Here is a 21488-nt window from a genome sequence, read left to right on the forward strand (position 1 = left end):
GTTACACATTTACTTGTAGGCCCTACCTGCAAGGCAGGCAACATTCAAATATCTACAAGAACACACATTATCATGACAGGAATGAGCAGAGATTGTCCATGTGCTAACATACCTTCTCAAATACAGGTAGTCCTCGACTTATAACAGCAATTGGAACTAAGATTTCCACTGCTAAGCAATGCGATCATAAAACATAACCACTTCCCTTAACAAGGGCAATCCCTACAATGCTGATTGCCATTGTTAACTGAATCCCATGGTTATCAGGTGAAGCAGCATCCTACTGGCTTCCCACAACCAAAGTCCATGAGGAAGCCAGCAGGAAGTTGCAAGTCTCAGGCCAACAGACAGGTCAATGGCTGCTACTGGGTGAAGGCAAAGGATGCAGGAGATAGAGAGAGTGTAAGTGGGTGCAAAGGTGTGCACCAGAGGCATCATGAGGGTCAGGGAGGGGCATGAGGGGATGCAAGAATGCAATGAGGTTCATGACAGGCATGACATGGGTTGATAAAGGGGTACTGTGCAAGAAATGTGGTACAGGTTGGTGTGAGGAGATGTGCAAGAGGCATGGCACAGTTCAGGAAGTGTGCAGAAGGGGTGCATGGGGGTGTGTGAGTGGTTGGCACAGCATGAAATCAAAGGGGCTATGGAATATTATGCAGGTGGGGAAAGTTTCCCCCAGCGACTTGGTATCTTCCCTGCAGGATAACAAAAGTTGCAAAAGGTGATCATGTGATCATGGGGCGTTGCAACCGGTCATAAGTGCAAACCAGTTGCCAAACACCCAAATTGTGGTCACATGCCAGTTGGGGGGGAAGAGTCCTAGGATGGCCAGAACTCCAAGGATTAATCATTTGTTCTTTGTTATTGTAACTTCAAATGGTTGCTGAACAAATGATCATAGGTCAAGGACTACCTGTGCTATATCTCTCTGGAGACACCATCAAAGGCTGTCAGCCAAATATGAATATGCAACTGATTTTAGCAATTTTCCTAAGCCGTAACTTTGAGCTGCTTTGTTTCAAACAAGCAGTAACTAAGATAAAACACAGCGGAAATTATTTCACTATGCATTTTTATATTGTTTTCTGGGCAATCAGTAATAATAGCAAAGCCATTCCCACACACTTTGAATGCATGTTGCTCCTTTTCTCAAAGGGAAATGTGAAGCACTTCAAAGCTTGGGCTTTGAACAGGAAACCTTCGAAGAGAGAACCTGTTTAGAACACCTTGATTTTATTTTAATAACAAAGACATTTTTGCCCTACTTCAGCTTTAACCTTGAAAGTAACTAATCTTATGACATTGGTTACTATTTTGGAATACTAAATGTAGGTGTTATACTTCTAATCATCCCAGGCTGCCCAACACACTATAAAAACTCTTTCTAAAAAAGCTCTTTTTATTAAGAGGGAAGGATGTGTGTAATTAAAAGTTATGAGCTTACCTACCTTTTATAGAGCATTAGAGCAGTTTGGAATATTCTCTATTATTTGGCAATGCAGGAAGATGGGATAAAGATTTTATAAGCCAGCACAGATGCTGTATTTTATATATATATATTTTTAAACTAAATATGCCTCCTGTCAAAAGCAATTTAAAATTCGGGTCTCATATATTTTGCATTTGTGGTTACATTATTTCTCAAAGCACTGTTCCAAAACAAAATGTTTATGCTTTGTATAATAAATGGATTCTCATGGATGGAAAAAAGGAAATCCATAAATGGAAATTCATGAGAATCATATATGTTTCCATTGCCCTTGTTAGTGAGATGTAAATCAGTCTATTCTAGTTTTGGACATGTGGGGGAAATAGAATGATGTAATGTTCAAAGAAAGATTGATTAAAAACCAAGGTTGATTTGTCTTGTAATTGACAGGAACTTCCTAGTGAGCTAAGCTGTTAAGAACTGAATCTAACATTTACACTCCAAAATTACCTCAGAAGTAAATTTCACTGAGTTCATATTACTCTGATATTGGTGTACTCAGCCTCATGTTGGTGTAAACAGGACTACAGAAATAATTTGAGATAAAAAAAAACAAATGCCACCAACATTCGCCAAAGTAAAATAAAGCTAGGGGGTTTACGTAAAAGCCCCTGCCAAGTTTATTTATTTACCACTTTTCCATCTGCCCCTCATCCAAGGAATTCAAAGTGATAGGTAAAGAATGGCATTATTGTCCCTCAGATTTGCACAATCACAGTCCTGCAATTGGAGAGGCTGTAAAGAGGAAATTTCTTCAGGCTGTCATGCCAGTTTAGAGCAGTGGTTTTCTCACACCCAAACCTAACTCTACCTGTTCTAGCCAAACTAAAAGGAAGTGGGAATTGGGGCTGCCAAACCTCATGGTACGCTATGAAACCAGTACAAGTAGAGAGCTAGCAGATGCTTTGACACAGCATGCCAAGCTTGCTTAACTGGGTTAGCTCTTGTAAGGCTTAGCATGTTGTGTGAAGCTAGTTAATTGGGTTGGTGTATTGTGTGAATCCAGAAATGGAAACTAGGTTAGGCATGTTGTACGAGGGCAGGGTATCTATGGGGTTGCTTTTAGATGGAAGGATGGCAAATTCATGTTTCTGGGCTGAAACGGATTAATATATGTCTGCTCAATTATCTCTTTGTATACCAGACTTTCTGAAGCTATCATTTTTTCTCTCTCTCTCTTTCTCCTCAAGTAACAATCCTGCCCACAAATACTATCTAGCTGTGGATCCTGTTTCAGGCTCTCTTTATGTTTCGGATACCAACAGTCGCCGTATTTATAAAGTCAAGAGCCTTACTGGTGCAAAAGACCTGGCTGGTAATTCAGAAGTGGTTGCAGGGACAGGAGAGCAGTGCCTGCCTTTTGATGAGGCCAGATGTGGTGATGGAGGGAAAGCAATAGATGCAACATTAATGAGCCCTCGAGGTAAGGGGCACCACCTGCTGTTGTGTAGCAAATGGCTGATTTGGGTAGCATAATCCAAAAATAAAACATTTACTTGAGATATTGTTTATTGGCCCTAGGATTGCAGTTTAAGACTCTGGCTATTCAGACCTTTGGAATTAATGAAAACACTAGAAGAACTGTAAAGAAATACTAAATAAAATAAATTGCTACCTAATGGCCATGTATAAATTCTAGCTTCCAAATTGAATGAATAAATAATTTTAACTTATATTGAAAGTACCGTTATGGTAAGCTTTCCTTAATTGTTCAAACTAAATTTTGTTCCTAGTTCCAAACATATAAGTGATTACCTTGGCTGTTGTAGGTCAAGAATCTTTTTGGATCATTGGGAAAATCACTAGTTTCAAAAATGTATTTTGGATGCTCTCACAAAACAATCATTTACCCAAAAGCGAACTTAGCAAAAGTTGATTCCCGTACTCTCTGTCACTTCCTACCCCTCTTCTTTATCTTTCTCCAACCTCAGACAGGTAACCATATTTGCAAACAAAATGCTGAGCTGCACACACCTACCATGTTTATTTTTTAACACTACCCATAGGACTTACCAAAGTGTAGAAGCATTCTTGGAAATAAAAGTAATGCTGGAAATGTGTGTTTTTCTTTGCAGAATGTCCTCTTTCCATGTAATTATTTTTAATAAAGAAAAAACAGATCAAAGCAATAGATAAAATTGGGTGGCATAGGGAGCTTGTTGAACACTGAGGAAGATAAAAAATCTCAGATTCTAGGCAACATTACTGTTTGCTTGGAATATCCCTTTCATATAGGGAAGAATGGCAAAAAGAAATCTGAAGAAGCTTAGGGTGGCATGGTAGCAAATGGCACAGACCGTGGAATTTTCTGAACTTAATATGAAAGCTTTATTCCAATTATGTTTTATTTGAATGTAGTTTGTACTGTGAAAAAAAAGAATAAATAACCTTTTTTAAATACAAGGAAAAAGAAAAGAATTCATATTGAATTAGGATTAGAATGGAAATACATTTATAGATATTAAAAATAAAAATGTTTATATAATGGACTTTAATACTCTTTTAATTGGCCAAAACTGAAAGCACAAATCATCAAAAGGATAAATTCTCAGGGGAATGGTTGATATATAATGATAGATGATAGATGATGATGTATACAGTATAATCTAAGTTCTTCAGAAATATTTCAGCAAAAATCTTATTTTTCTTTATGTTTCATGTTGGCAGGTATTGCAGTGGATAAATATGGCCTTATGTACTTTGTTGATGCAACAATGATCAGGAAAGTTGATCAGAATGGTATCATATCAACTCTGCTAGGCTCTAACGACCTAACTGCTGTTCGGCCACTGAGCTGTGATTCCAGCATGGATGTCACCCAGGTAGAATGTTATTTGTTTCTGATAATAAAACAGATGAATAAATGTCTTGTGGTTATCTTCAAGATACACCAGACGTTTTAGCCTGTTGGGGAAAAACGTTATTGCTGATTATACAACATATAATATTTAACATAATTAGCAGTACAAAAAAGCCAAGCCTTCTTTGCAGAAGCTTCTATATATGTACAACAGAAAAATAGAACTGTGATACATTAATGTGGTTTAATTAGCTTTGGTTATCCTTTAACTGGAAAGGGGGCAATTAATCTTTTACATAAGCATCCAGAGAGCTGACTGCATGTAGGTTTAATGAATACTGAAAATAATATTGTCTAAGACAACTGCATACAGCTTTGATTCTTGACTAACTCCGTTAAAACTGGCCAATTATTTGCTGTTCCTCACAAACCTTTGTTCATCAAAAGTTTTGAAAGCAATTGTAATATGTTGCTTATTCTATAGGTGCGACTGGAATGGCCAACTGATCTCGCTGTCAATCCAATGGATAACTCACTGTATGTTTTGGAGAATAATGTCATTTTGCGAATCACTGAGAACCATCAGGTTAGCATTATTGCTGGTCGTCCAATGCACTGTCAGGTTCCTGGGATAGACTACTCTCTTAGTAAACTGGCCATTCATTCTGCTTTGGAGTCAGCCAGTGCCATTGCCATCTCACATGCTGGCATTCTTTACATCAGTGAAACAGATGAGAAAAAAATTAACCGGCTTCGTCAGGTCACCACGAATGGCGAGATTTGTCTCCTGGCTGGGGCAGCTTCAGACTGTGACTGCAAAAATGACGTCAACTGTAATTGCTATGCTGGGGATGATGCTTATGCAACTGATGCCATCTTAAACACCCCGTCGTCCTTAGCAGTAGCACCAGATGGTACAATTTATATAGCAGACCTTGGAAACATACGCATCAGAGCAGTCAGCAAAAATAAACCAATCCTCAACTCTTTCAACCAATATGAAATTGCTTCGCCAAGAGAGCAGGAGCTGTACATCTTCAACATTGATGGTATCCATCAGTATACGCTCAGTCTTGTCACAGGGGAATATCTATATAATTTCACCTATAGTGCTGATAACGATGTGACTGAGTTGGTTGATAATAATGGCAACTCTCTGAAAATTAGGCGGGACACAAATGGAGCTGCACGCCATTTTTTAATGCCTGACAATCAAATTGTGACTCTTGCTGTCAGCACCAACGGTGGTCTCAAAGCAGTGTCAACCCAGACCTTGGAACTTGGATTAATGACATATCATGGAAGCAGTGGTCTCCTGGCAACAAAAAGTGATGAAACGGGATGGACAACCTTTTATGAGTAAGGCTGTTTTTTAGACAAATGTATAGTGCATATTGAGGGACGCGGTGGCTCAGTGGGTTAGGATGCTGAGCTTGTCGATCTGAAGGTCGGCAGTTTGGTGGGTCAAATCCCGAGTGCCGCGTAACAGAGTGAGCGCCTGTTACTCGTCCCACCTTCTGCCAACCTAGCAGTTCGAAAGCATGTAAAAATGCAAGTAGAAAAATAGGGACCACTACGGTGGGAAGGTAACAGCGTTCCATGTGCCTTTGGCATCTAGTCATGCCGGCCACATGACCACGGAGACGTCCTCGGACAAGCGCTGGCTCTTCGGCTTTGAAACGGAGATGAGCACCGGCCCCTAGAGTCGGAAATGACTAGCACGCATGTGCGGGGGAACCTTTACCTATATCTTTATAGTCCATATTAATTGTCTATCTGAATAATTATATGTCTTCATTAGGAATAAGGTAGTAAGGTGGTTTTTTTTTCTTTCCATGCAGGATGGCTCAAATAAGGCAGGTCTGAGTGGTCCCCAAAGGGAACCAGAGCGCTCATTTTTGCAGGCATTCTCTTGTTTACTCTTATTGTGTTATTATGGGTTTGTTTTCATATAGCTTGAATTGTTTTATGGAAAAATAAAAATCAACAGAATCAACGAAGGAGCCAAAGAACGGTAAAACATTGGTAAGAGAACATGCAGTGAATTAACCAGTCCTCTGGTTCCCTCATGGGGGGAAAAATAATACCATTATATTTCATTTATAGCATTTTTATTTATATTAAGAGTGCAGTAATATATGTCTTATAAAAAATAATGCATATAGACCAATTTGATGTAATAGTTAGGCATCAGAATATAAAGCAGACGACTATTAATTCTGGTCCTGCCTTAGGAATGAAAGCCATCTGAGTGAGCCTGAGCCAATCACTCTTTGTCAACCCAAGTCACTTCTCAGGATTGTTACTGTGGAGAAATTAGGATGAGGAAGAAGTATGGGTATGTTTACTGCCTTGAGTTATTTATAAAAATAATAAAGGTGGGATAACAACAATTTTTTTTTAAAAAAAAGATGCCACATAGTCTTTACTATGCAACCCAGAGAAAAACAACTTTGAGGTAATTCTGAAAATGGAGCTTGGTAAAAGTGGATGTAATTTTGAGCACTGAAATGCATAAAGTATTTATTGGTTGGTGTCCAGCACTAGTAGGACAAAACTTTCTTAACCTTGTCTGTCAGGATAGAGGATATTTATTTGCCCTATTTATACTGTCTAGTAGACTGTGGCTACACCCCAGTAATCTTCCTCCCCACAGGGATTATCAATATTAGTTACTTTTGGAATTCAGGTTGCCCTTCAAATGTCAGGATTGTGGGATGATGTTCTATAAAAGCAGATAAAGCATTAATAAAATTTACCGATTGCTTGTTTTTTGCAAATAGTGAGGAAATCACATCCTAATATATATATTTTTTAAAAAATCTATCTGACATACTATTTCTAGAGAGTCCAAAAATTGCACCTACTTCAGGAATTAAATGAGAAAGAAAATGTTTTTTCTATATATTTGCAACAGATTAAAGATAAAGTGTGTGTTTTAAAAAAAAACTACACAAGCAAAGCTGGTATTTTTAATTGGCGTTCTGCAAATATTGATGATGAAAAACACTAATTTGCAAAAAGATCATTTCACAGATAGAAATGGATAAAATATTAACATACATATCTATGCTAGTTTTTTAGCCTTCACATAGAGCTTGCACTCAAAAATAAAATAACTACTTGTAAGAAAGACTGCAAACATTATGTGCTAAGAATCAGGCTACACTACTTATTTAACTCTATTGCTAAAAGTTCAGACCCACTGTCCAAAGTGGAATATTCTTTTAAGAACAGATTTGCTATAGACAAACTATAGTACATTTGCAGGTTAGGAAATTGTCCATTCTGATGGAAAATCAGATCTACTCACAAGGAGCTTACTGTTTCACATGAGCATTTGTACACTTGGTTCTTCACAATGTTCCAGTCTGAATCTAATGCTAAAATATTGAATTTTTTGGGGGGAAAGGTTATCACTTTCTTCTTCCCTCTTCTCCTTGGGTTCAGCCACAATAAGATTAGAAGCTTCAGATCCTTAGTTTATCATTGTTGTTGTTGTTAGTTGCGAAGTCATGTCTGAACCATCGCGACCCCATGGACAATGTTCCTCTAGACCTTCCTGTCCTCTACCATCTTCTGGAGTCCATTTAGGCTCACGCCTACTGCTTCAGTGACTTCATCCAGCCACCTCATTCTCTGTTGTCTCCTTCTTCTCTTGCCCTCAATCTTTTCCACTGGCTCTTCTCCAGTGAGTCCTTCCTTCTCATAAGGTGGCCAAAGTATTTGAGTTTCAACTTGAGGATCTGGCCTTCTAAAGAGCAGTCAGGGTTGATCTCCTCTAGGACTGACTGGTTTGAACACCTTGCAGTCCAAAGGACTCGCAGGAGTCTTCTCCAGCACCATAGTTCATAGTTTATCATTAGATCAGCTTATAATTAATTACATTTGAACCAAAGCAAAATCTATCTAATTTCAATAAGCCAAGATTTTTTAATAAACCAACATTTTTTTAACTTTTGGCCAGTTTCTTTCAAAAAGTGATGATTTAAACACCAAAATGCAGTGTTTTCTGCCACAGGGGAGGCAGAAAACAAAGAGAAGTGAGAGGAGAACTGTATAGACTTAGTTTGTCAATTCTGATCTTAATTATAGTTGTTTTACATGAGACTAAACCAGTCTGTTTACATAACAGTTACCTGAGGAACATGCATCTAAGGACCTTTCTCCATTGCTGAGTTATCTACCCATACCTGATCGGCAGCTATGCTGGTCAATGACTGAAATAAAGTCTTTATTTGACAACTGGCACAATGCTGTTACCTCCAGCTCTTTAGTTAGACAGCAGCCAAATGACAGCCGAATGAGGGGCCAGAGGCATCAGCCAATGAGCACAGATCCCACCCATTACTTTACACTTGGTTTTTCAACCACATATTACGAAGCAAAATGCAAGAGATTATGTAAACCTTGTGGCTGCTCTTGAATGCAATGCTATTAGATTAAAGAAGGAAACATTGTTTTAGTATTAGCACAGCTAAGTTGTTATGATGTTTGCACTGCTTGGTACAAGAAGTGGGTTCAAGTAGGCAGATCTAGGATATGAGAATTATACTTTTCAGAAGAAATGGCTGTTGCAAATATGTTCTGTGAATGCTGTTTGATGAACTAAAAGAAGCATTTCTTTCATTTTGACTATTAATGGCTGCCTGGTTCTTTTCTTTAATGTATGACTCTCATACCAAACAAATGTAATTTGAGAGCATAAATAATCATATGTCTGGTATGATTGAAAAATAGTATTTTCGAAGGCTCTTCTCATTTTTGTTACTTTGATGAAATTTGTCACTGGAGCAGTTGAGCAGTGCCATCTGCAGGTCAGTTTGTAAAATAATACTAAATAGGAGCATAGCTTCCGTGGCTCTTACTAATAAAGTTGCAATATATCTTTCAAGAGTATTAAAGGGGTGACATGGGTAACTTCCCAATATACCTGGGTTGCAAGACTGGCTTATGATGTATCTGTGACATTCATCCAATATAGCACAAAATACTGTTTTTGAACAACAAAGGAGAAGAAAGAAGAATGCATAGATTATGGTTTTCTTTGTTTAGCTTTTATTTGGATTTTTTTTAGCTTTATTAGTTTAGGCATACAGATGTTCAATTCCTCAGCTGTCAGATTATTTAATTTTATTTATTTATTTATTTTAAAAAATTATCTAACCACCCATTTCACCAAAAGTGACTCTGGGCAGTGCACAAAAAAAAACAACCTCAATAAAGGTAAATAAAGTGATTTTTTTTAAAATGAGCAGCCAAGATTTACAATTAAAATAATAGTTAGGTAGCAGATTCATGCAGAACACTGGTAAATGGTGTGTGGGTGGGTGTATGTGTGTGCGTTACTTTTAAAAGACACACAAATTGTTAACCTGAAGAATAAGGTGCCAATGAGAAGAATGGATGGCATCTGATTATTATTATTATTATTATTTTGAAATGTTGAAAAAATTAAATGTAGTTGAGTAAAATTATGCAGAAAAGAATGGCGTAGAGCCTTCCTTTTTGCTTTGGAACAGGAGCAAACCATGTAGTCCTATTGCAGAAATTCTGCCAAGTCCTCTGCAATTTTTCATTCTGAAATGACTATTGGCTCATCCCACTAGCGTAGACATAACTCATGAATCTTTACTAAACATTGCAAGTCTCCGAATAAAACATAGACAAGCATAATATGCATTAGAAACACCCGAAGCAATAATTGTCACATATTTTAGAAATAAACATAATATACTGACTGTGACTATCCCATATGATTCCCTCCTTTAGGAATATACCTTAATCGTGGCATTTTAATAGCTCTCTCATGTCTCGTGGCTGCTGATTCCTCCCATGCACTCATCAGATCCCTGCTCCATCATACTTACTGTGCGCAATAAATGCTTTACAGCTGCCTCCTGCCTCAATCCATTGGATAATTAAGTCATATTGTCCAGCTTCTGCTGCAAACTAGTCAGGGAACACTTTTCCCACCTGATGGCAAGATTTTTTTTTCCAGGTCATCTGCTCTTCCCATATGATATTCAGTCTGTTGTTTCCTTTTCTGTCTGGACAATTCTCTATCCCCATATCTCAAGGAGTTTACACAATTGTATAATTTGCTACTATCTATTATTAGTACGTCATTAATATTTCACTATTTCCCTTCTTTTCCTTCCTTCTTTTCAAAGCTTTATACATACATACATACATACATACATACATACTACCCCCAAAATTGCTAAATTGAAAAAGAAATATCAAAATTATTTATTTCTCCTGACAAGAGAGGAATTGCTGGTATTTAAGGTCATTCTCTTGCAAAAATAGCAAATATAGTAGTACTACTTGATCTGAAATACAAAAATATCAATGACCAACAGATGTTAGCAGAGTTGTGTTTTTCTGTGTTGCCGTTTACTGTCTAGTGGTCATCTGGAATTTTGGGGTACCAGTTTTAGTCACCCTATTATTTACCTCTGCATTTCAAAAAATTGTTATGTGAGCTTATATCTCAAGTCACTTTATTGGTTCCATACATTTCCTATATAACATTAAATCCTAGTGAGGAAAAAGACTAGGGACTATAGAATTGCAGCCTTTGGTTATTATTTAGCGCTCTAATATTGTATCCTTTAAAGGGCCTTTGGAGCCATTGGATGAATCAGTGACCAAGGCCCTTAGGCAGATGAGTGTTCCCCTTCCACCATTTATAGGGTATTGATAGCAAAAAAGGGGGCATTCTAAAGGCAGCTTTGGATAATAATAATAATAATAATAATAATAATAATAATAATAATAATAATAATAATAATAATAACAACAACAACAACAATAACAATAATAACAACAACAACAACAACTTTATTGTCACTTTGAATATACACCAATCGGCATACCTCAAAATGAAATTTTGTTGCATACAGCTTTCAAAGGGTCACCACCTCCGATATATGCTCCTTGTTCGTGGCCAGCTCAAGTTACATATCTTCCATTTTAGTCTCTATGTTTTGTCAGCATGGTTTTGGTTCTGCCTGCCTAGTTGAATTGCCTGTGAAATAATTGAACCTATTTGCAAGATGGATATACTGTATGAAATACTGACGGCCTATGTTTAAAAGAAGAAAGGAATGAATGTCTGGTATGGGGAAGATTGCTATATTTATTTTGAGATGTAAAAAGAACAAATAATAGAAGAATGGGAGATGTGATTACATTTTGTAAATATATCAGAAGGGTTCAATAATAATTTTCCAGGGATGATTATTTGGGGGGGGAAAGAAATTCCCAAAGATATCTAGCTCCAGTAAATCATCTTTTTGATCATACATCCAATTTTCTTTGGTTTGTGAACTTAATAGTGTATTCTTAAAATTGTGTAATTTTTTGATACTAAAGATTTTATTCCAATTATTTGTCTTTGATTAATAGATTTGTTTCATTATCTGTTTAATATTTGTTTTAAAGTCCAGGTAGTGCATGTATGATTTAGCTCAGATTCAGCCATTTATATGAGATTTCTCTTCTTCTTTTTTCTTTTTTTTTAGTTATGACCATGAAGGACGCCTTACCAATGTAACTCGCCCTACCGGTGTAGTAACCAGCCTTCATCGTGAAATGGAAAAGTCTATTACTATAGATATTGAAAACTCCAACCGTGATGATGATGTCACAGTAATTACCAATCTCTCCTCTGTGGAGGCATCCTACACAGTTGTTCAAGGTACAGAGATACACTTCCCACAGACTTTACACAGTTTGTATGAGTAACAATAAGAGAAATATAACCAACAGCAGAAGAGAAATATTTATTTATTTATTTATTTATTTATTTATTTATTTATTTATTTATTTATTTATTTATTTATTTATGGGATTTATATCCCGCCCTATCTCCCGAAGGACTCAGGGCGGCTAACAACAAAACATATAATAAGTACAGAAATCAAGATAAAAATAAAATTGAAATCATCTGTGCAATAAATTAAAATTAAAGATTAAAAAATAAATTAAAAATTCTAAATATAATTAATTAAAATGCCTGTCAGTCCAGGTCAGCCTGGTGGAACAGGAGTGTTTTGAGGCCGCGGCGAAAGGATTGGAGGTTTTGGGCCATCCGAAGCTCAGGGGGGAGCTGATTCCATAGGGCTGGCGCTCCCACAGAGAAGGCCCTCCCCCTGGGGGTCGCCAGCCGACATTGCCTAGCTGACGGTACCCTGAGGAGGCCTTCTCTGTGTGAGCGTACTGGACGATGGGAATTTGTTCCCGGCAGCAGATGAATATACTGAAATTGCCCAACAGCCAGTGGGCAAATGTTTAAGTACCCCTTGGTCTGCTTAAAAACTTGATATTTCTAACTTTTATTTAATATTAATTCAAAGATCATCATTATTTCTTGGTTCAGAAGACTTCCCTTCATTCCTGCCACCTTTTGTAGAAGAGCATGGCAATACGTGTTCTGTTTCAGTACAAATGTAGTTGTACTCCTTTGCCAACTAAAGCCAAATACAAGCAAAGCAAGCAAGCAAACAAAAATATGGTTCTATTTCACATCATTTCTTTCCTAGGAAGAACTGTCAGTCTCATGGACTTTTTCCAGGGGCTATAAATGCAACCATTTTTATTTATTTTTAATATGTTTAATGTACAGCAAGTTTTGCAGCTGTAGAATTAAGGCACATATTTTTTATAGTTACTTTGTCCATGTCAAAGGTATAAGGTTTCTCCTATGCTCATTGTCAGAAATTGATAAATCAAATTCATAGAAATTATTGTTCATTTGGGGCCCTTCCTCAGGAAGTGATCTTTGAAGGCCTCTGATCTTAATAGCAGAGAAATAGCTTACAATCCCATCCATGATATTTAATTGCAGCAGTAACAGTAGTGGGATTAACCTCTAGCTTCTATGGAAAAACCATTTTAATTGTTTTATTTTTAGGCAATTTCAAATGCTAAATAACTTAATAATCATGGCAGTAATTAAAGGATTACAAAACCAATGGAGCCAATTTTATGTTTCATATTGTCAGGTTCTAGTTTCACCAATTGAAAGAGGAGGAAGGGACGAAGTGCGTCCTAGAAATGTAAACTTCACTGTCCATTCCAGCTGAAGCATCTACTGTATTTCCACATAAGGCCAACACCCAATTTTATTGTTGATTACATGATTGACATTTACTCCATTTCAATCACTAAAGCCAATATGAGTTACTCAAGCCAATTATCCATGCGCTCTATTAGCATCTCCATCTAAATAATATTCTATAATGTTTGAAATACAGAATCCTGTTTTTTCCAGTGTTTCAACTGTCTTATTTCTTTGAAGAGAAGATTGCAGTTTCATCCTCTATTCACCTTTAATCTTAATAATTTACTTGCCTATTATTTGTTAGATCTGCTGAAAAAATTATTCCAGCTAAGACCGATCATTGAGGAAATAGTCCACTTTTTCATTAGAATTTATCAATATCCTGATGATATCCTAAAAGAACTGGGTGACAGAGAGTTGATCAGTATAACTACGTAAATGGGAAATATGTTCTGTTCATTTCAGTTGCTAAATTACTTTGTGAAATTTCCATGCGGGCCCTGGCTGACGTTTCTTGTTTGACAAATGAACATATTATTACTATATGACAAATGATAGACTCTTTTTGTGTTGCACCTGTATGCTTGGCTTCCCTTGACTGCTTTCCTGTCTAAATCAAATCTCATATAGATTATCTTCCTTTCAACAACAAATGCCTTTTCAGCATTTAACTTAAAATTCTCTGGAGACTAAATGTAGATAATGTGTCTGAAATTCATTACAGATTTTTTAATATTATTGGCATGAGAATAAACAATAACATCATCATTTGATCATCAGTCAAAACATCTTTTGATAGATATGGTCTTTTTCTTCTTCCAAAAATCCTATCGTTTTATGTACCCAGACAAAAAATTATTTAGGACTTAGGGGTCTTAAAATGAAATCAGAATTACTGTACATTAAAGTTATTTTGAATGAGGCTTGCACAAGTTGCCAAAATTTGAAAAAGCTTTGCATGGAGAAAGTATGCTCTAATACAATTGTCACACACTATTCATTACTTTCTTTCTCATAATTAGAGATCTGTGGCAATTTTTGACCTTTAACATTCCAAATGCAGAAATCTCTAGTATTTTGTAATCAAATAAGCTTCTTGACCCATGTCAGTGTTTCTTCAGTTCACATTTCTGTCTGTGACTCTAGAAAAACATAAAGTCTCCAGCCTGATTTTAACAGCTATCAAAAGATTCATGATCTCAGGGATTACTTGCCTGGTCTGTAGGCACCATCTTGTTTTCTCTATGTCCTATTCCTATTCAAGTTCTACTTGTAACATGATACAAAATAGAAACTTGTTACTTCCAGTTTAAAATTTCTTGGATTATCTTTGAAATAATGCCTTTTTTACAATTGAACTATATCACTACCCAGAGTTATATATACCACTACCTAGAGTTATATATACATTTTCTAAACCAATCGTCAGAATTTTTCCATATGGAGAGACAACTGAAGTTGGTTAAAGATATCCATTGACATTTTTCATTGGTTAATACAAATATTTCACCTATTTCAAGCTTTGTGTCTCTGCATCAATACAAACAAATCATATCAATTGTCCACTCAGTGTGCTCAATTTACAGGTGAAATTCTTGATTGTGTATGCTGTGTGCCTTGTCTAGTTCTGAATCAAATAGAAGAGAATAATAACTTTATTATCATTTTAAATGTACGCTAATCAGCATACATTAAAATGAGATTTCGTTGCATACAGCTCTCAAGGGGTAACCATCTCCAATATATACTGCATAAACATGACAAAAAATAAATAAATAAAATAAATTATGCATATACCCAATACACACACACACACATATGTGTGTCCCAGAGAAACAATACAGTCTAGTTCAGATATAAAGAAAGTCAGTTGTACAGGTGATTGAGTGAGGTTCCTGAAACTCTTTTCAATCAATTTATTTAGTGGATATTAAATCATTAGAAAACTACCTATTATGTCAGCCAATGTGCATGCCTGTAAAATAAGTGATTTTATTGTGGTAGAAACTATTTTGGTGACTTTATTCTCACTAGCGAAAATTTCAAGACAACTGTTATGATTTTATAGAAAGAGAATTGCTTAGTTATTTACACATTTATAACCCATCACAAATATGGACTTGTTGCAGCTTTCACAATATGAAAAGTTTGTTAGAACATACACAGTATCCTGAACCTAAAAAAAAATCATAAATCAATAGATCATCTTAACAACAGTCACAAGGACAAAACACCTCTAATACTCTCAGAACCTAAAGAAGTGGTTCATAATTGGGCCTTTACATATTACTGTATTATTCCATTTTTTATTTTCTAGAATCCTTTCCTATATCAACATATGTATGTATATAAACTCAGGATACCAAAGCACATTTTCTGCAATAAGAAAGAATGGGATTTCCCCTTCTTTAAGCAACAACTCACATTTTCAAAGAATAGTTTTCTCACATATATATTTCCCTATCTCTCTCATTCCATTGTTATTGTATAAATTCTTGCTAAATCAGGTCCATCTACTATGCACACCAAAAACATCAGATATTTATTATATAAACTGGGCACAGTTCTTCATCCCAGAGCATGAATATTAAATATCACTCCTTGGAAGATTTATATGGCTTTGTGAAAAAAATTAAGCAATTCTTCTCAAGCAGATTGCAACAAGGAAATCCTATGCTCCTCACTCCATAACCTCAGTATACTGAATCCTGAGCTACATTTGTTATGTACATATTTAAAGGTTCTATTATCCCTTTGCAAATTTACTTATCTGGTTTGCATCTTCAGTTACAATCTTTGTAATTCCCTTATTGATTTGTTTTGAACTGTTTCCTTAAAATTGTTAGAAAATTGTTATTTCCTGTGATAGTTGCTCAACAGTCCTGAAGATGTATGAATACAAAACCAATTACACCCAGAGCTGCATGTATTTGCATTATTTATCATTTAAGGCAGTCTTTTAATTATGATTAATTCAGTTACAGTAGAAGGACTGAAAACCATGTAATCTGAGCACATGCTGCCAAGATGAGGCAGAACAAAAGGTTGTGTTTTTATATATATAAAGAAAATCTTATTAGCCCTGTTGAGCCAAAATGATGAGAATTTAAATTCATTATATGAAGTTAACAAATTAAGGATAAATAGTTGATGCTATCATAATAAGCATCAAAGGACCCTATTTGCCTTTTTGCTTTCTTCAGAGCAATCTGTAATTATAGGGAGCTGATTTCATCCAATTTGCTACTGTTAGTAAAATCTTCCATCTGCAAAGTGTGCATGCAAAGTTTGATGCTGTCTTCAGTAAAACTATACTTCAAGACTGTTAGCCTGGCAATTTTTCATATATGTGGTTTTACAAAGATCTGAAAAAGGACATCTAAAAGAACACTAGAGTTGTTTGTAGTCAGATAACTCCTTCTAAAGGTGTCTTTTATTTTCCATTTTTTTATTATTGTAGTTGTGTAGGGTATTCTGTTTTCTGGGATCTCTATTCTTAAAAATTCCCATGGCATGGTTGGTACAGAAATAGAAACCTTGTGACATAGATAATGACAAAAGAAATCACTTGTATTCTTGTTTCTTCTCTGTATTAACTCTTGCCTAGGCACATTAAAGAGCCCATTTTCTGGCAATATGTTTGCTCAAGAGACATTTGCCAAGAGAACCATCTTAGTCGTTCTGTTTGGAGGTAATTAAATTTCTCAACTTAAGAAGACAAGTTTAAATGTAATCACTGGCAAAGCTCTCCAAAGAAGATAATGGAAACCTTAAAGAAATTATCCAATGCTGCCTATGCAGTGTGACACTGTTAACTAAACTAGAATGAAAAGACTTTTGCGGATGATTGTTTTAAAATTTAAAATAGTGCCATTAAAATAAATATTGTTATGGGACAATAACCTCCTCACAAACCAGTGACTATTTTCCAGGGTTATGAATTTTCATTTCTCTCTAGCAGATTATATATATATATATATATATATATATATATATATATATATATATATATATATATATATATATATATATATATATATATATATATATATATATATATATATATATATATATATATATATATATATATATATATATATATATATATATATAACAAGATGATAGTGGTTCTTTGCTGGCAGCTGCTCACTCTGCTGTCTACTATCTTGCAGGAGTTTCCTTTTTACTATTCTGAAAACTAGATCAGCCAGTCAAGAATATAACAGTCATAAATATCAAGTTTTATTTTTGAAACTTCTGCCAGTCAATAAAAAGCCAGATGTCAGGCTGGCTAGTAATGTTTCTTTAAGGCAGAATGAAAAGTGACACTCATACAAAAGATTGACTCTGGCAGCTCATTCTGTGTGAGCATCATGCCTTAAGTACTGAAACCTAATCTATAACTGAGCTATATATCTGTTAAGGGAGCACTGAAGGCAGTATAGAAAGAACAGAGACAAATCTGTCTTTTGTCTAAAAAAAAAAGCTGTAGCTACTTCTTTTGATATTTCTGGGTTGAATAGATATCTTGCTGACCCAACACTTCAATTAAATCATTTGCCACCAACTTTTTTTCAAATTATATATGTATTCACAATTTTGCAAAATAATAATTATAATAATCAATTGATATGTGATTTACCACTAAGGAGCAAACAGAAAATTTAATTCTAATAACCTGATATGCCTTTAGGCTTCAAATATTTCATCGTATTTCTCGCTACATAAATCAATAACATTGGAAATATCTGCCTTACCTAAACACAAATAGTAATTGTAGGAATATGTCATCTGACAGCTAGAGAGAGAGATCATGAAAACCTTGCTAGTTAGGTAAAACATTTATTTGTAAGATTTACAGAATATTTCTTTTCTTCCCAATGATTGATCCAGATCAAGTGAGAAACAGCTATCAGCTCTACAGTAATGGCACCCTGCGAGTGATGTATGCAAATGGGATGAGTATTAGTTTCCACAGTGAACCACATGTCCTAGCTGGGACTGTCACCCCAGTAATAGGACGATGCAATATTTCACTGCCAATGGAAAACGGCTTAAATTCAATAGAGTGGCGCCTCAGAAAGGAGCAAATTAAAGGAAAAGTTACTGTGTTTGGAAGAAAGCTCAGGGTAAGTCCTATAATCAATTTGTTTCTCAAATTATTCTTTTCAAGTACAGGTTACAGCTTTTTTTCAAAATCTGAAAGCATGTCAGATGTTATTTGTTCAGAAAACTAGATGACTTCTCTGAGACATATGAAGAAGCAGATCCAGGCCTTCCACTACAGAGAATCCATGATCACATGTGGGAATTTAGACCAAATGTATAAAGACGGAACATTCGTCCTTTTTGCTCTTATCTTACACATCACCTTGTAAAATCCTCCTTTCTTTCCCATTCATCCTACTGGGCTATAGTAGTCCTGTATAACTGAACCTAGCTAGAAAAGGAAAGCTCTTACCAAAGGGAAAGGATGGGCCAGTGGCTCACTGCCCTTTGAGTTGTGGAAATGGTTATAAATGAATAACATAAATCATTCTTTAAATGCTGGTGAGGAACCCCTTCATCCCCCAGCATGAGAAAGATATGCGTTAAGGAATTCTGAAGAAACAGGCTTATACAAATGTATATAAAGCATATTTATTTATTTATTTATTTATTAAATTTTTATACCGCCCTTCTCCCGAAGGACTCAGGGCGGTGAACAGGGCATATCTTAAAACTACAAAAGTACAAAAGTTAAAAAAAGAATTAAATTATTGCCCACAATAAAAACAATAAAAAATATATATAAATATTAAAACCCTAAGTGATTCCCCATCAGGCCAGGCCAGCTTGTTCAAATAAATGGGTCTTTAACCCGCGCCGGAAGGAGCGGAGATCCGGTGCCATCCGGAGCTCAACCGGCAGCTGGTTCTATACTGTTTTTCAGATATACTGACTTCCAAAGCGACTTCACAATTGTGAAATGATACAGTATCAATAAAAATAAAAACGGTGTAACGAAGGACATCTAGCAGTTAAATCTCAAAAAAAAAAGTTGAAAATTTATTTGAGGGAACACCTCCTGCCAGCATCAAACTCCCTTCGTCCAGTGCGCTCGCACAGGGAGGGTCTTCTCAGGGTGCCGCCGGTAAAAGATTGCCGGCGGATAGCACCCAGGGGGAGGGCCTTCTCTGTGGGTGCGCCTGCCCTCTGGAACCAGCTGCCCGTGGAGCTTAGGACCGCCCCTGACCTTCGTTCATTCTGCCGGGACCTGAAGACCTGGCTCTTTGAGCTCTCCGGCCCAGGCTGAGAATTTTTAACTGAGGATTTTAGTTAAGGGATAATTTAATCTTTTTTAATTGTTTTTTAACTTTTGTATTTTGTACTGTTTGATTTTAAATACCCTGTAAACCGCCCTGAGTCCTTTGGGAAAGGGCGGTATATAAATTTAATAAAATTAAATTAAATTTAAAAAAGTGTTCACTCTAAGATTCTATCCTAAAATACATCCAGACTCCAAGTCGACTTTTGCCCACATCTGACATTGTTGCTGCCTTCATAGCAGACAGCCAATAAAACTGTTGCAACTTTGGCCAGCTACTATAACAATTCCTATTGGGGTGTTCACTGTTTGAATACTCATTTCACTTTTCCTTACTAGCTAATTACAGTTTCCAGTATGTGGGCTCTTGCTTAATGATTGGAGGTGCATTCCTGAAAGAGCAGTCAAAGAAACCGGTGTCACTTGTACATATTAGTTCAATCATGCTGGTATTAGTTCAGGATCTATATTGGTACGATGTTATATAATATTGCAATTGTGACCATATGACTTGCCTTTGGTTGATCTGAATTTCCAAAGAAAAGGAATTGCATAAAGAAAAAGATCTGGTTGTGGTATATGATAATGCAGTAACCAAGATATAAAGTGGAAGCATGACTTTGAAAGCTGATTGCCATATTTGATTGTGCATTGCCAGAGTTTAGACTTGGAGCAATGAAAATAAAGCAGGAGTCAAATCAGATCGCCAGTAATGTTGTAAATGACAAATGGAGAATGGCTCTCACACAATAAGGTATATATATTTATATTCTCTGAATATCTGTCGTCCAAAGAAATCCAATAATCAGAGATGGAATAAGAATAAAATGTGGCGACAAATTTCTCTGCTACTTACCAATGTAGAATTCAAAGCATCATATATGTTGCTTTTCAAATTTCATTGAGTGATGCCCAGCATTACCTTTAAAAAAAATAAGCAACTGTTCCAGTTTTCCTAAGTTGTGTTTTCTAAGAAATATTTGTGTACTTTATTAAGATATGTTTCAAAGTATACTCCAAAAGCCTTTTTTATGTTTACTGGCACACAAGAATGTTGGTGGTAGTACAAGTCTCATTATTGTCATGTTTGTTTTGGTGTTGACTGAGTCCAAACTAACTCTGGGTGACATACAAGACAAAGAAAATAGGATAAAATTCAGATAGTCCTCGACTTAAGACCACAATTGTACCCAAAATTTGTGTTGCTAAGTGAGACATTTGTTAAGTGAGTTTTCCCCTTATGTGATCTTTCTTGCCACATTTGTTAAGTGAATCACTGCAGTTGTTAACTTAGTCAACATGGTTGTTAAGTGAATCTTCGCTTCTCCATTGACTTGCTTGTCAGAAGGTCACAATAACCTTCTGACACATTAACTGTGGGACACTGCAGCCATCCTAAATATGAGTCAGTTGCCAAGCATGTCAATTTTGATCACGGGACCCTGGGGATGCTGCAACAGTTGTAAGTGTGAAAAACTGTTTTAAGTCACTTTTTTCAATACTATTGTAACTTTGAACCATCACTAAATGAACTGTTGTAAATTGAAGACTGCCTATGCAACAAGGTAAGCGGTCCTTCAACTATCCAGGCCCTATGCTAGGTAGGATTCTATAGGTGATAATCAGCACCTTCACTTGTACCAAAAAGCATACTGGCAACCAGTGTGGTTTGCAAGGCAGTGGGATTAAATGGCCTACCAAACCCAGCCTACCACTGCCCACTCTGTTACATTCTGGACCAATTAAAGTTTCTGAGTGACCTTCAAAGGCAACCCTATGTAATGCAATAGTTAAGGTATGAGGTGATGTGGGTAAGTTT

The 21488-nt window shown here is 36.1% G+C and overlaps 1 protein-coding gene across 5 annotated transcripts in view; it reads left to right on the forward strand.

The window, feature by feature from the left end:
• TENM2 (teneurin transmembrane protein 2) overlaps positions 1 to 21488 on the forward strand; it is a gene marked incomplete at its 5' end in the record, with an annotated part of 970964 nt that overhangs the window by 912328 nt on the left and 37148 nt on the right. For all 5 annotated transcript variants that reach the window (XM_081316730.1, XM_081316731.1, XM_081316732.1 and 2 more), the window contains 5 exons: positions 2683 to 2915; positions 4160 to 4314; positions 4777 to 5651; positions 11822 to 11997; positions 18256 to 18491. In XM_081316730.1, the coding sequence (XP_081172856.1) occupies positions 2683 to 2915; positions 4160 to 4314; positions 4777 to 5651; positions 11822 to 11997; positions 18256 to 18491 (1675 nt within the window). The remainder of the gene's footprint in view (positions 1 to 2682; positions 2916 to 4159; positions 4315 to 4776; positions 5652 to 11821; positions 11998 to 18255; positions 18492 to 21488) is intronic.

This window comes from Vipera berus (genome assembly GCF_964194415.1).
Source record: "Vipera berus genome assembly, chromosome: 2".
NCBI lineage: Eukaryota > Metazoa > Chordata > Lepidosauria > Squamata > Viperidae > Vipera > Vipera berus.